This window comes from Anomaloglossus baeobatrachus, chromosome 7 (assembly GCF_048569485.1).
Source record: "Anomaloglossus baeobatrachus isolate aAnoBae1 chromosome 7, aAnoBae1.hap1, whole genome shotgun sequence".
Lineage (NCBI taxonomy): Eukaryota > Metazoa > Chordata > Amphibia > Anura > Aromobatidae > Anomaloglossus > Anomaloglossus baeobatrachus.
The window spans coordinates 245,855,582-245,869,456 of record NC_134359.1 but is presented as its reverse complement, the minus strand read 5'-3'; the positions used below and the strand labels follow the sequence as shown (position 1 = coordinate 245,869,456).

Here is a 13,875-nt window from a genome sequence, read left to right as displayed (position 1 = left end):
GGCATGTTTCCTAAGAGAGTGCCTTGACAAGTAGATCGTCTAAATACGGGACCACAGAGTGACCCTGAGCTAATTGGCAGCTAAATATCGCCGAGGCGGGAGAGCCTGCTACCGACCGAGGCCGCAAGTCATGAGGAAGCCGCCTTGGAAGCGGGTTTTCAGACTGTCGCTTTTTTGGGCGAGACTGAGCCCGCTAAGAATCTTAGCTCCTCTGATCCTTTTGAGTCCACATTGGACGAGGAAAAATGGGACCTGCCCGAGCCTCGAAAAGGCCGAAAACCCCGACTGCCTCTTGCTCTGTTGGGGTTTGTTGTGTCCGGGCTGAGGAAAGGATGAATCCTTACCCCTGGACTGTTTGATGGTTACATCCAACGCTCACCAAACAGTCGGTCAGCAGAAAAAGGCAACTGGTTAGGCAACCTTTTTTGGAAGCAGAATCTGCCTTCCATTCACTTAACGAGCAGACCAGGCTCTGCTTAAAAACACGGAGTAGCGGAGGCTACCGCCGCACGGTTCGCAGAGTCCAGGACAACCTGAATCGCGTAAGAAACAAATGCAGACATTTGAGAGGTTAAGGATGCCACCTGCGGCACAGATGTACGTGTAACCGTGTCAATCTGTGTAAGACAAGCTGAAATAGCTTGGAGTGCCCCAAGGGAGAGAATGCCGGAGCCAACGGTGCGCCGACAGCCTCATAGATGGCTTTCGACCAGAGATCCATCTGTCTGTCAGTGGCATCTTTGAGTTTGCAGTTCCATCTCCCACTGCAACTATGGATCTAGCTACAAGCCTGGAGATTGGAGGATGCCGCTCGGGACATTGGGTCCAGTCCTTGACCAAGTCAGGGGACAGGGATAACGTGTATCCTAAGCCGTTTGGAGAAGCGCATATCTGGATAAGCGTGGTGTTCCTGGACTGCCTCTCTGAAGGCAGAGTGGTCCAGAAAAATACGTGAAGCTGACTCCTCCACTGGAGGAGCTGTGAGAAATAACCCACATTCTATAGATGGACGCTATAAGATTATTTACTATGGCGTCACAATCAGGTGTATCCAGATTGAGAGCGGTCTCAGGATCAGAATCCTGAGCCGCTACTTCCGCCTCATTACACAGCGAGTCCTTCTGTTAGGACCCTGATGAAACCGAGGCCGCTCATAGCGAGCCCACTTAGGCTGTCTGGGACTGACGTCCGTGCAGAGCCGTGACTCTGGGATGCGTGTGACATTCCCGGAGCTGTTAGTTATTCACACTGAGGGGGGCCATGGATCAATGATTCAACAGTGCCCATATTGTGAGAGACATGTCCGGACTGCTAGGCTTCTAGTATCATAGCCATAGTCTCAGAAAAACTGTCAGTAAATACTGCAGACACCGTCCTCATCCCCTGGCCATTAGTGCATACAGTGGGAGTCTATGTACCTGCCGGCCGTATAGCCGTACATGCTGTACCAGCTGTATAGAAAAACATGTGGTTCTGCACCTTTGTTTTACACAGAGAATATGCTGATAACTCCTCCGCATAATCCAGGAGGGTATATACAACGTGCGACCAAACAGTGCAATGTATATAGTACAAGCATATCTATAAGTGCACTTCTGCACTAGTGGGGTTAGCACCACAGGTGCTGCTTAACGCCTGTTACAGCGATTGTGTGACTATCAGAATGCCAGGGTCTTCCACACTTGTCTCTGTATCGTACAGAAACTGACACTAATGGCTGCCGGCGTCCTTGTAGAGAAGGAAGCCGTGGGCGTGCCTGAGAAAGTGCGGGAATCCGGATTCACAGTGCACACAGTGAGAGGGGTGGAGTATGCAAAACATACTCCAGCTCTCAGCTCTGCTCTATGCAGCGTCACGCCCCTACCCTGACTGTCAGGGCTGTGGGCGGTAACGAAGGGAGACTAGGCCCAGAAGCCGGGGACTCGAGTTAACAGCGCGGCCGCCGTAAAAGCGCGGGCCGCGCTGAAGTCCCCGGCGCACCACAAGTGCCAGCCGCGCCGCAGTTCCAGCGGCCGGCGCGACCGATTCATAGAAGTGGCCAGCGTCCCGCCCCTCTCCTGACTGGCAGGTCTGGGGGCGGGAACGAACGGAAGCAGGCCGCAAAAGCCGGGGACTCTAGTTATCAGCGCGGCCGCCGTAAAAGCGCGGGCCGCGCTGAAGTCCCCGGCGCACCACAAGTGCCAGCCGCGCCGCTGCCAGCGGCCGGCGCGACCGATTCCTGGAAGTGGCCAGCGTCCCGCCCCTCTCCTGACTGGCAGGTCTGGGGGCGGGAACGAACGGAAGCAGGCCGCAAAAGCCGGGGACTCTAGTTATCAGCGCGGCCGCCGTAAAAGCGCAGGCCGCGCTGAAGTCCCCGGCGCACTACAAGTGCCAGCCGCGCCGCAGTCCCAGCGGCCGGCGCGACCAATTCCCATAAGTGAGCCTGCTTCAGCAAAGCTGAATGAGGCCATGGCACAGGCGCCGCAGCGCTGATGTCCCCCGGCGCACTACAACACCCAGCATGCTGCGGTGTGAGCGCCAAATGCACGGGGACACAGAGTACCTTGAGGAAGCAGGGCCATGTCCCTGATGTACTCCGCTCCATCCAGCATCTTCTCCAGGGGCTGTAGATGGAGCACGGTCTCAGTGCCTGGAGACCGGTAAATCCCACTTCACCCAGAGCCCTGTAAAAAGGGATGGGGAAGGAATCAGCATGTGGGCTCCTGCCGCCGTACCCGCAATGGGTACCTCAACCTTACAAACACCTCCGACATACAGTGGGGTGAGAAGGGAGCATGCTGGGGACACTATATGTGTCCTCTTTTCTTCCATCCGACATAGTCAGCAGCTGCTGCTGACTAAAAAGTGGAGCTATGCGTGGATGTGTTGCCTCCTTCGCACAAAGCACAAAACTGGTGAGCCAGTGATCCCACTGGGGGTGTATAGCCAGAAGGGGAGGGGCCTTACACTTTTAAGTGTAATACTTTGTGTGGCCTCCAGAGGCAATAGCTATACACCCAATTGTCTGGGTCTCCCAATGGAGCGACAAAGAAAAGGAATTTACGGTAAGTAACAAAATTCCCTTCTTCTTCAGCGCTCTATTGGGAGACCCAGACGATTGGGACGTCCAAAAGCTGTCCCTGGGTGGGTAAAGAAATACCTCATGTTAGAGCTGCAAAACAGCCCTCCCCTACGGGGGTGTCACTGCCGCCTGCAGGACTCTTCTACCTAAGCTGGCATCCGCCGAAGCATAGGTATGCACCTGATAATGCTTGGTGAAAGTGTGCAGACTCGACCAGGTAGCTGCCTGGCACACTTGTTGAGCCGAAGCCTGGTGTCGTAATGCCCAGGACGCACCCACGGCTCTGGTTGAGTGGGCTTTTAGCCCTGAAGGAACCGGAAGCCCCGCAGAACGGTAGGCCTCTAGAATTGGTTCTTTGATCCATCGAGCCAGGGTGGCTTTAGAAGCCTGCAACCCCTTGCGCGGACCAGCGACAAGGACAAAAAGTGCATCGGAACGGCGCATGGGCGCCGTGCGGGAAATGTAGATTCTGAGTGCTCTCACCAGATCTAGCAAACGTAAGTCCTTTTCATACCGGTGAACCGGATGAGGACAAAAGGAAGGCAAGGATATATCCTGATTAAGATGAAACGAGGATACGACCTTAGGGAGAAACTCCGGAATGGGGCGCAGCACTACCTTGTCCTGGTGGAACACCAGGAAGGGAGCCCTGGATGACAAAGCTGCCAGCTCCGACACTCGCCGAAGCGATGTGATCGCAACAAGAAACGCCACTTTCTGTGACAGGCGAGAAAAGGAAACTTCCTTCAGAGGCTCGAAAGGCGGCTTCTGGAGAGCAACTAGTACCCTGTTCAGATCCCATGGATCTAACGGTCGCCTGTACGGGGGCACAATATGACAGACCCCCTGCAGGAACGTGCGCACCTTAGGAAGACGTGCTAGACGCTTCTGAAAAAACACGGATAGTGCCGAGACTTGCCCTTTAAGGGAGCTGAGCGACAAGCCCTTTTCTAACCCCGATTGTAGGAAAGAAAGAAAAGTGTGCAATGCAAATGGCCAGGGAGACACTCCCTGAGCGGAACACCAGAATAAGAAAATCTTCCACGTTCTGTGGTAGATCTTAGCAGAAGTCGGCTTTCTAGCCTGTCTCATTGTGGCTACAACTCCTTGGGATAATCCTGCAGACGCTAGGATCCAGGACTCAATGGCCACACAGTCAGGTTCAGGGCCGCAGAATTCTGATGGAAAAACGGCCCTTGGGACAGTAAGTCTGGTCGGTCTGGAAGTGACCACGGTCGGCCGACCGTGAGATGCCACAGATCCGGATACCACGATCTCCTCGGCCAGTCTGGGGCGACGAGTATGACGCGGCTGCAATCGGATCTGATCTTGCGTAAGACTCTGGGCAAGAGTGCCAGAGGCGGGAATACGTATGGGAGCCGGAACTGCGACCAATCCTGTACTAAGGCGTCTGCCGCCAGAGCTCTTTGATCGCGCGACCTCGCCATAAATGCCGGGACCTTGTTGTTGTGCCGGGACGCCATTAGGTCGACGTCCGGCACTCCCCAGCGGCGACAGATTTCCTGAAACGCGTCCGGGTGAAGGGACCATTCCCCTGCGTCCATGCCCTGGCGACTGAGGAAGTCTGCTTCCCAGTTTTCGACGCCTGGGATGTGAACCGCGGATATGGTGGATGCTGTGTCTTCCACCCACATTAGAATGCGCCGGACTTCTTGGAAGGCTTGCCGACTGCGCGTCCCTCCTTGGTGGTTGATGTATGCCACCGCTGTGGAGTTGTCCGACTGGATTCGGATCTGCTTTCCTTCCAGCCACTGTTGGAAGGCTAGTAGGGCAAGATACACTGCCCTGATTTCCAGAACATTGATCTGAAGGGTGGACTCCTGCGGAGTCCACGTTCCCTGAGCCCTGTGGTGGAGAAAAACTGCTCCCCACCCTGACAGACTCGCATCTGTCGTGACCACTGCCCAGGACGGAGGCAGGAAGGATCTTCCCTGAGACAATGAGGTGGGAAGGAGCCACCATTGTAGAGAGTCCTTGGCCGTCTGGGAGAGGGAGACTTTCCTGTCTAGTGACGTTGACTTTCCGTCCCATTGGCGGAGAATGTCCCATTGAAGTGGGCGCAGATGAAACTGCGCAAAGGGAACTGCTTCCATGGCTGCCACCATCTTCCCTAGGAAGTGCATGAGGCGCCGCAAGGGGTGCGACTGACCCTGAAGGAGAGATTGCACCCCTGTTTGAAGTGATCGCTGTTTGTTCAGCGGAAGCTTCACTATCGCTGCTAGAGTATGGAACTCCATGCCAAGATACGTGAGTGATTGGGTCGGTGACAGGATCGACTTTGGAAAGTTGATGATCCATCCGAAAGACTGTAAGGTCTCCAGCGTAGCATTCAGGCTGAGTTGGCATGCCTCTTGAGAGGGTGCCTTGACCAGTAGATCGTCTAGGTAAGGGATCACCGAGTGTCCCTGAGAGTGCAAGACTGCTACCACTGCCGCCATGACCTTGGTGAAGACCCGTGGGGCTGTCGCCAGACCGAATGGCAGCGCTACGAACTGAAGATGGTCGTCTCCTATCACAAAACGTAGAAAACGTTGATGTTCTGTAGCAATTGGCACGTGGAGATAAGCATCTTTGATGTCTATTGAGGCAAGGAAGTCTCCTCGAGACATTGAGGCAATGACAGATCGTAGGGTTTCCATCCGGAACCGCCTGGCGTGCACATGTTTGTTGAGCAGTTTTAGGTCCAGAACAGGACGGAATGAGCCGTCCTTTTTTGGAACCACAAAGAGATTGGAGTAAAACCCTCGACCCTGTTCCTGAGGAGGGACAGGGATCACTACTCCTTCCGCTCTTAGGGAGTCCACCGCTTGCAGCAGGGCATCTGCTCGGTCTGGATGTGGGGAGGTTCTGAAGAACCGAGCTGGAGGACGAGAACTGAACTCGATTCTGTACCCGCGAGACAAAATGTTTGTCACCCACCGGTCTTTGACCTGTGACATCCAAATGTCGGAAAAGCGGGAGAGCCTGCCCCCGACCGGAGATGCGGGGGGGGGGGAGGCTGGAAGTCATGAGGTAGCCGCTTTAGAAGCGGTTCCTCCATTTGCTTTCCTGGGGCGTGCGTGAGCCCGCCAGGAATCTGAGACTCTTTGCGTCCTCTGAGTCCCTTTGGACGAGGAGAATTGTGTCTTGCCCGAACCTCGAAAGGACTGAAACCTCTGCTGCCATTTTTTCTGCTGAGGTTTGCTTGATCTGGGCTGGGGTAAGGAAGAGTCTTTACCCTTGGACTGTTTAATGATGTCAGCCAATGGCTCGCCAAACAGTCTATCTCTAGATAAAGGCAAGCTGGTTAAACATTTTTTGGAACCAGCATCTGCTTTCCAGTCCTTTAACCACAAGGCTCTGCGCAAAACTACCGAATTGGCGGACGCCATTGAGGTGCGGCTGGTAGATTCTAGGACCGCATTAATAGCGTAAGACGCAAACGCAGACATCTGCGAGGTAAGGGACGCCACTTGCGGCACCGCTGGATGTATGATAGCATCCACTTTCGCTAAACCAGCTGAAATAGCTTGGAGTGCCCATACGGCAGCGAATGCTGGAGCAAACGACGCGCCGATAGCTTCATAGACAGATTTTAACCAAATGTCCATCTGTCTGTCATTGGCATCCTTAAGTGAAGCGCCATCCTCCACTGCAACTATGGATCTAGCTGCAAGTTTGGAAATCGGGGGGTCTACTTTTGGACACTGGGTCCAGCGCTTGACCACATCAGGGGGGAAAGGAAAACGTGTATCCTTAGAACGTTTAGAGAAACGCCTTTCTGGATGAGCGTCGTGTTTCTGGATTGACTCTCTGAAGTCGGAGTGATCCAAGAAAGCACTCAATTTACGCTTGGGATAGAGGAAACGAAACTTCTCCTGCTCTGCAGCTGCCTCCTCTGCAGAAGGAGCTGGGGGAGAAATATCCAACAGTCTATTGATGGCTGAGATAAGATCGTTTACCATGGCGTCCCCATCCGGGGTATCCAGATTGAGAGGGGTTCCAGGATAAGACTCCTGATCACTCTCTTCAGACGCATCACAGGGCGACTGATTGCGCTGAGACCCTGAGCAGTGTGATGACGTTGAGGGTCTTTCCCAGCGAGCTCGCTTAGGGTGGCTGGGGCTATCATCTGAGTCATAATACTCAGCCTGGGAAGCCGGGGACCCCCTTGCAGTCTGGATTAATTCCAACTGAGGGGGATTAGAGGACAGAGACCTCGCCGTGTCCATAGACTGAGCCCCAGACATGGATTGCAAAGTTTCAAGGATTTTTGCCATAGTCACAGACATTCCGTCAGCAAAAACTGCAAAGTCTGTCCCTGACACCGGGGCAGGACTTACAAGCGTCTCAGGCTGGGTCACTACCCCTCCGGACTCCGGCTGGCGAAGCAGCACCGGATCTGAGCATTGCACACAATGGGGGTCTTTGGAACCTGCTGGTAGAGCAGCCCCACATGCAGCACACGCAGTGTACACAGCCCTAGCCTTGGCAGCCTTGCGTTTTGTGGATGACATGTTGCTGCCTCCTCAGAGCGATCTGGGGTATCCAGCCAGGAAGCGACCTCACAGTGCAAGCAATAAATAAATATATATATCTGGTGACTACACAGTGAGGCACTAGAGGGGCCAGCTGAAATGCCGCTTACCGCCCGCTTAAGAGCGGGTGTGTGATCTCCAAAAGCCCCCTAGTCCAGGTCTCCCAGAGCCTTGCGTCCTTCCTCCAGCCAGACTGCATGTAATGGCTGCCGGCGTCCTGGGAGAAGAGGGGGGGCGGGCCCTGGGCGTTCCTGACTAAGAGCGGGAAGCCTGCTTCCCTCTGTGCCTAGTGAGAGGGCTGGAGCATGTAAATCAGGCTCCAGCCCTCGTCGCTGCCGCGAAACAGCGTCTCTCCCCTACCCTGATTGACAGGGTGGGGGCGGGAACGAAGCGGAGCTAGGCCGCAAAAGCCGGGGACTGGATTTATAAACGCCGCCGCCGTAAAAGCGCGGTCGGCGTGTCCCCGGCGCACTACAAGTCACAGCAGCGCCGCCGGTCCAATGGGGGTCGGCGCTGCGTTCCCACAACACAAAAGTCCCCCAGTAAACTGCAGGAACACCAACTCAATCGTTACGGTCCCCGGCGCACTACAACACCCAGCCAGCCCGGAGTGTGTCCGTGCCTGCCGGGGACACAGAGTACCTGTATGATGCAGGGCCATGTCCCTGAATGTACTCGTGCTCCTCATCCATCAGGTTCAACTGGGTCTGTGGATGGAGCCCGGCGTCAGAGCTTAGAGGCCGGCAGGATCCCACTTCCACAGAGCCCTACAAGGGGATGTGGAAGGAAAACAGCATGTGGGGCTCCAGCCTCTGTACCAGCAATAGGTACCTCAACCTTACAACACCATCCACGGGTGAGAAGGGAGCATGCTGGGGGCCCTATATGGGCCCTCTTTTCTTCCATCCGAAATAGTCAGCAGCTACTGCTGACTAAAATCTGTGGAGCTATGCGTGGATGTCTGACCTCCTTCGCACAAAGCTTGAAAACTGGAGAACCCGTGATACCACGGGGGGGTATAGCCAGAAGGGGAGGGGCCTTGCACTTTTTAGTGTAGTGCTTTGTGTGGCCTCCGGAGGGCAGTAGCTATACCCAATCGTCTGGGTCTCCCAATAGAGCGCTGAAGAAAAATAAATAAATCGCATTCGACTCGGACCACTATTACTTTGTGTGCCAGCACCCATGAGCGTTTATTTTCTCAGCCCTAAATCAGACTGAGAAAACAATTGCAGCATGCTGCGATTGTAATGCGATCATTATTTCTCTCGCACCCATTCAAGTGTATGGGGCGACAGAAAAAGAAAAAAAAAAAAAAAAACGCACTGCACTCGCATTACACCGGTGTACCACAAGTGCAGTGCGAGAATGGCAATAGCTGGCTACGGAGGAGAGAGGGAGATAAATCCCTCTCTCCTCAACGCCGGCCCACCCCCGCAGCTGAGGTCTGCTCGCACGGTCGGACCTCAGTCGCAGGACACACGCATGACACTCGGCTCTGCTGTACTGCCAGCGTGAGCCAAGTGTCATGCGAGGGGATCGCAGTAATCCCCGTGTGGCCCCAGCCTTAAAAGGCAAACACCTTGGAGGAGAAGACAGACCCCGATATAAGTCAATGGGATCCATCAAGCTCCATTAGTATGCCTTGTATGATGTCACACAACTAGGTCTATTATAAATAAACGGAGACCACGACAGAGATCCTAATACTTTATACTATATATATATTAAGAGCTGCACATAAGACTTACAGTTACTTGCTTGACGTCATCCTCACCTTCATCCTGGGAGGAATCACCAGCAGCTAATAAGACAAATAAAAAAGTAGCTCTTATACCACTAGACGTGAGCGAGGAAATCTATGAACAAAGCGTTACTATGACCTACCGTCATTTGCAGCTTCTCGCTCTCGATGTTTGCTATCGGCTTTATCTAAATAAGTGAAGCTGGGCCGTAGCTGCAATATCCCGTGCAGAGGGGTGACATGAATTTCACCTGCACCGGAGAGAAACAAAAAAATAAATGTATTGAAAAAGAATTGCACAAAAGAACTAGGAGATTTAAAAGGGGGTGGACAAGCCCTTTAAGAACGGGATGGATAGATATTGATAAGTTGGGGTTCCAAACACTTCATCCATGGAAGGAAAATCACTCCCATGCTAAAAAGCCATCGGACCGAGCAAAACTGAAAGGTTTTTAAAAAAAAAAATTTATGCCCCAAGTCAATTTATGTTAAGCTAAATCATTGGAACAAGTTAGAGATCCAGCAGCAAATGGTATTGGATATACAGTCACCAGGACTATATGCGGCCTCCACTCCAATGACAATGCTGACCATGTGCATTTGACCGCTGCAGACAATCACCATCCTCAGACGTCACCTGTTGTCCACCACTGAATTCAATCATTGCGCACGGTCAGCAAGTCATTTCTGCTGGACAGTTCAATGTGGCGGTGGTAAAGTGGGGGAATTAACAGGAGATTAATTATAGCCATTCATGGATTTTTCTGCTTTGTGGCCATTTAATAAAAAGATTGATTGGAAAGGCCTTTAAAAAAAGGGGTGTTTTACACGCTGCAACATCGCTAGCGATAGCACCCGCCCCCGTCGTTGGTGCGATATGTGGAGATCGCTGCCGTAGCGAACATTATCGCTACGGCAGCGTCACACGCACGTACCTGCTCTACGACGTCGCTGTTGATGCCGAACAATCCCTCCTTCAAGGGGGAGGTGCGTTTCGTGTCATGGCGATGTCACAAAACAGCCGCCCAATAGCAGCGGAGGGGCAGAGATGAGCGGCCTCAACATGCCGCCCACCTCCTTCCTTCCGGTGGACGCAGGTAAGGAGATGTTCGTCGTTCCTGCGGTGTCACACATAGCGATGTGTGGTGCCGCAGGAACGACAAACAACATCGTACCTGTAGTAGCAATGATATTTGGAAAAGGAGCGACGTGTCAACAAGCAACGATTTTGCACGTTTTTGCGCTCGATCGTCGCTTCTTGGCGTCACACGCTGCGATGTCGCTAACGACGCTGGAAGTGCGTCACTAACGACGTGACCCCGACGATATATCGTTAGCGATGTCGCAGCGTGTAAAGCCCCCTTTAGAATCTGATATCTGGTCCAGAAAGATCAACGGTTTCTAGATCCGGTGGTGTCTGGAAGAAACAGTGTACAGACCTAGAATACCACAAGAGCTCACATTCACTTTAATGGGAGTCGAACTGCTGTACCCAAACAAGGTAACTGGATATACGCAGCGTACAGAGCTAGGACACCCCCCTCTGTGCACGGTATAGTGTCCAATCCAGGGTACTAAGCGGATAGCCCACTGAAGTCAAAGTGATCAGTTGCACCGAACAGCGGTCACTACACGGTGCATGGAGCTGTGCTGTTCCGCCCTGAACATCCGTATGTCGCAGAAGGTACAAACCGCTAATCGTGGGGGGTCCCAAGTGTCAGGCGCCCACTGAAAATAAATAAAGATTATTAAAACGATGTACCTTTTCGATAATATCCAACAGCATAGCGAGAGGTGTTGCCTGCAGCTTGTATGGAAGAGAAAGTCTGTTTGTCCATAAGTTTTCTAGAATGAAATTGGTGAGAAAAGAAAAAAAACAAAACAAAAAGTAGATTAGATTATATAATAAAGTTACATCAAGTGAGGATTACACTAAATTACTGACAAAAGGGTTACATTGGTAACAACAAAACAATGGAGTCTGCAATCTTTCCTAAACTGAAAGGTAACATCTGCAGTGATGTTTGGAGGAACTGTACAGCGCCCAATGATTATGTCCACTGAGAAAAAAGGAGACAACAGGAACTACAGGAGGGAAACAAGGACGGGGTGCAGGAATGTTTCAGAATTTACCCTGTACCTCTGTCTGAGAGATAGATAGATAGATATACATAGACATACATGCAGACAGTATAAAGTGTGTCCACCGCCATTAACTTGAGAACGGCGGCAGCTATAGGCATAGAAGTGGTGTCTAGGTATAGTAAAGTAGCCATGTGCTACGCAATGAAACCACCTATAGCGCCACCTGGTGGAAAACAACGGAGTTAGCATTTTTTGTTGAAAATGGAACAAGATAGAGAAAAAAAGTGAATTAAAAAATTGTAACGCATCATCAATTCAATACGAATTGACACCTTGCATACAGAAATGCTCTGATATGAAACCCATGACCCCCACAAAACAATGAATACTGGTCACGCATATGGCGCTCATTTAACTTTGATGCTCAAAGTGGCCACCGGCAGCTGCAATGCACATCTGGACTCTGCACAGCATACTGTATCTTGCTGCACGTTGTGCAATATGGTAGGGGACACGTTTGCACACGCATATGTGATACGTCGTCGTAGATCCTGCAATGTTGGTGGAGGGGTCGCATACACCTGCTGTTTGATGTGACCTCACAGAAAGAAGTCCAATGGGGTCAGGTCAGGTGAGCGTGGAGGCCACTCCACACAGCCACCATACCCAATGACTTGTAGGAAGGTCTCCATGAGATATCGCTTCACGTCCGCAGCCTTGTGAGCTTTACACATTCTAATCAAAACATTTCTGTATGCAAGGTGTCGATTCGTATTGAATTGATGATGCCCTACAAATTTGTAATTCACTTTTTTTCTCCATCGCGTTCCATTTTCAAGATAAAAATGCTAACTTGTTTTCCACCAGGTGGCGCTATAGGTGGTTTCATTGTGTAGCGCATGGCTACTTTACTATACCTAGACACCACTTCTATGCCTATAGCTGCCACCGTTCTCAAGTTAATGGCAGTGGACAGGATATGGGTGGACACACTGTATATGACACACTTACGAGGAGTAGGTGCTGGTCTCATCATTGCAGGTCCCATCCACATTTAGTGCAATCTGTTCGCCTTTACTTCGACAGTAATTTGGGCTCATTGTATTAATGGCCAAGTCAAGCTCCACCTGCAAAAGAATTCAGGAAATGTAATAGCTGTCAGATTCTGGAAGGGTCACTAAATATGTCAACTATTTTTATTGTTTACTTCCCACCTTTTGTTGCTTTGGTTTAATCCTCGCTGAGAGATGTGGGACGCCATCATAGTTCATCAGCGACGGTCGGATTGGATACTGGAAATAGGAAAAGTAACAACGTTCTATCAATATCTGTACATACACACATACAGAGCTCATCAGTCTAACAGAACCAGTATAATGGTGGTGGTGGGGGGGGGGGGGGGTTGGAGTCCGCCATGGTTTGTATTTAATTTAAAATGTCCCCGCCACACACAGCGCTGCTATAGGTTTCCACTACATGGAATAACTACTAAAGGAGAACAGAAGTGTCATCATAATCAATGGCTGCTCGTACAAAAATGATTTATATAATTAATAATTAATAATCCACTAGTGACCTACCTGGAATAAGTACAGCTTCTCCGCCAGGCTTTTGGCCAAGTAAACATCAAGCTGCAATACAGTAAGGTACAATAAGGGCACAATCTATGACAAGAGACAATGTATCTAATAGTAATGAGCGAACACTACCACGCTCGGGTCTACCGGCACTCGGACGCTCAGATGGGCACGACTCGAGCACCGAGTATAATGGAAGGCAATGCGGAAAGATTTCCTGGAAAATGCTCAAGTTCCCCACTGACTCCTTTATACTCGGGTACTCAAAGGCTAGTAATATAATCCTGTATTTGTCTTTTTATAGTGATTTCTATCATCATCACTTTTATTATCACATATATCACATTTATCCAAAGCTCTCTGCATTTGTGGTTCCACATATGATTATCTGGGACTAGCCCAAGAAACGTGCGCTTAGTGAGTCTAGTTTATCACGCCGATATTATGCCACAGAGGAGTGACTGATGTCCAGAAAAGCCCTCTCCGCCTCCTCCCTGCACCACAAATTCTGCACATTTGCACTAACTTCACAAGTTTGACACAGTAGTTCCCTACAAGGCTGTGGAATGAGGAGGCAGGAAAAAGGAGGCAACGGTGGAGGAGTCGGGAAAAAGGAGGCAACGGTGGAGGAGTCGGGAAAAAGGAAGCGGCGGCGGAAGAGTGGGGAAAAAGGAGGCGGCGGCGGAAGAGTCGGGAAAAAGGAGTCGGCGGAGGAGGAGTCGGGAAAAAGGAGTCGGCGGAGGAGGAGTCGGGAAAAAGGAGTCGGCGGAGGAGGAGTCGGGAAAAAGGAGTCGGCGGAGGAGGAGTCGGGAAAAGGAGTCGGCGGAGGAGGAGTCGGGAAAAAGGAGTCGGCGGAGGAGGAGTCGGGAAAAA

The 13,875-nt window shown here is 51.6% G+C and overlaps 1 protein-coding gene across 1 annotated transcript in view; it reads right to left on the bottom strand.

Annotated features, from left to right (window-relative positions):
* The window catches only part of POLR3E (RNA polymerase III subunit E), a 189,131-nt gene that overhangs the window by 156,637 nt on the left and 18,619 nt on the right, over positions 1 to 13,875 (bottom strand). Inside the window, exons 3-8 of the mRNA XM_075318009.1 lie at positions 13,006 to 13,056; positions 12,640 to 12,717; positions 12,437 to 12,552; positions 11,103 to 11,185; positions 9,484 to 9,591; positions 9,348 to 9,400 (exon numbers count right to left, since the gene is read on the bottom strand). Coding sequence (XP_075174124.1) covers positions 9,348 to 9,400; positions 9,484 to 9,591; positions 11,103 to 11,185; positions 12,437 to 12,552; positions 12,640 to 12,717; positions 13,006 to 13,056 — 489 coding nt within the window. The remainder of the gene's footprint in view (positions 1 to 9,347; positions 9,401 to 9,483; positions 9,592 to 11,102; positions 11,186 to 12,436; positions 12,553 to 12,639; positions 12,718 to 13,005; positions 13,057 to 13,875) is intronic.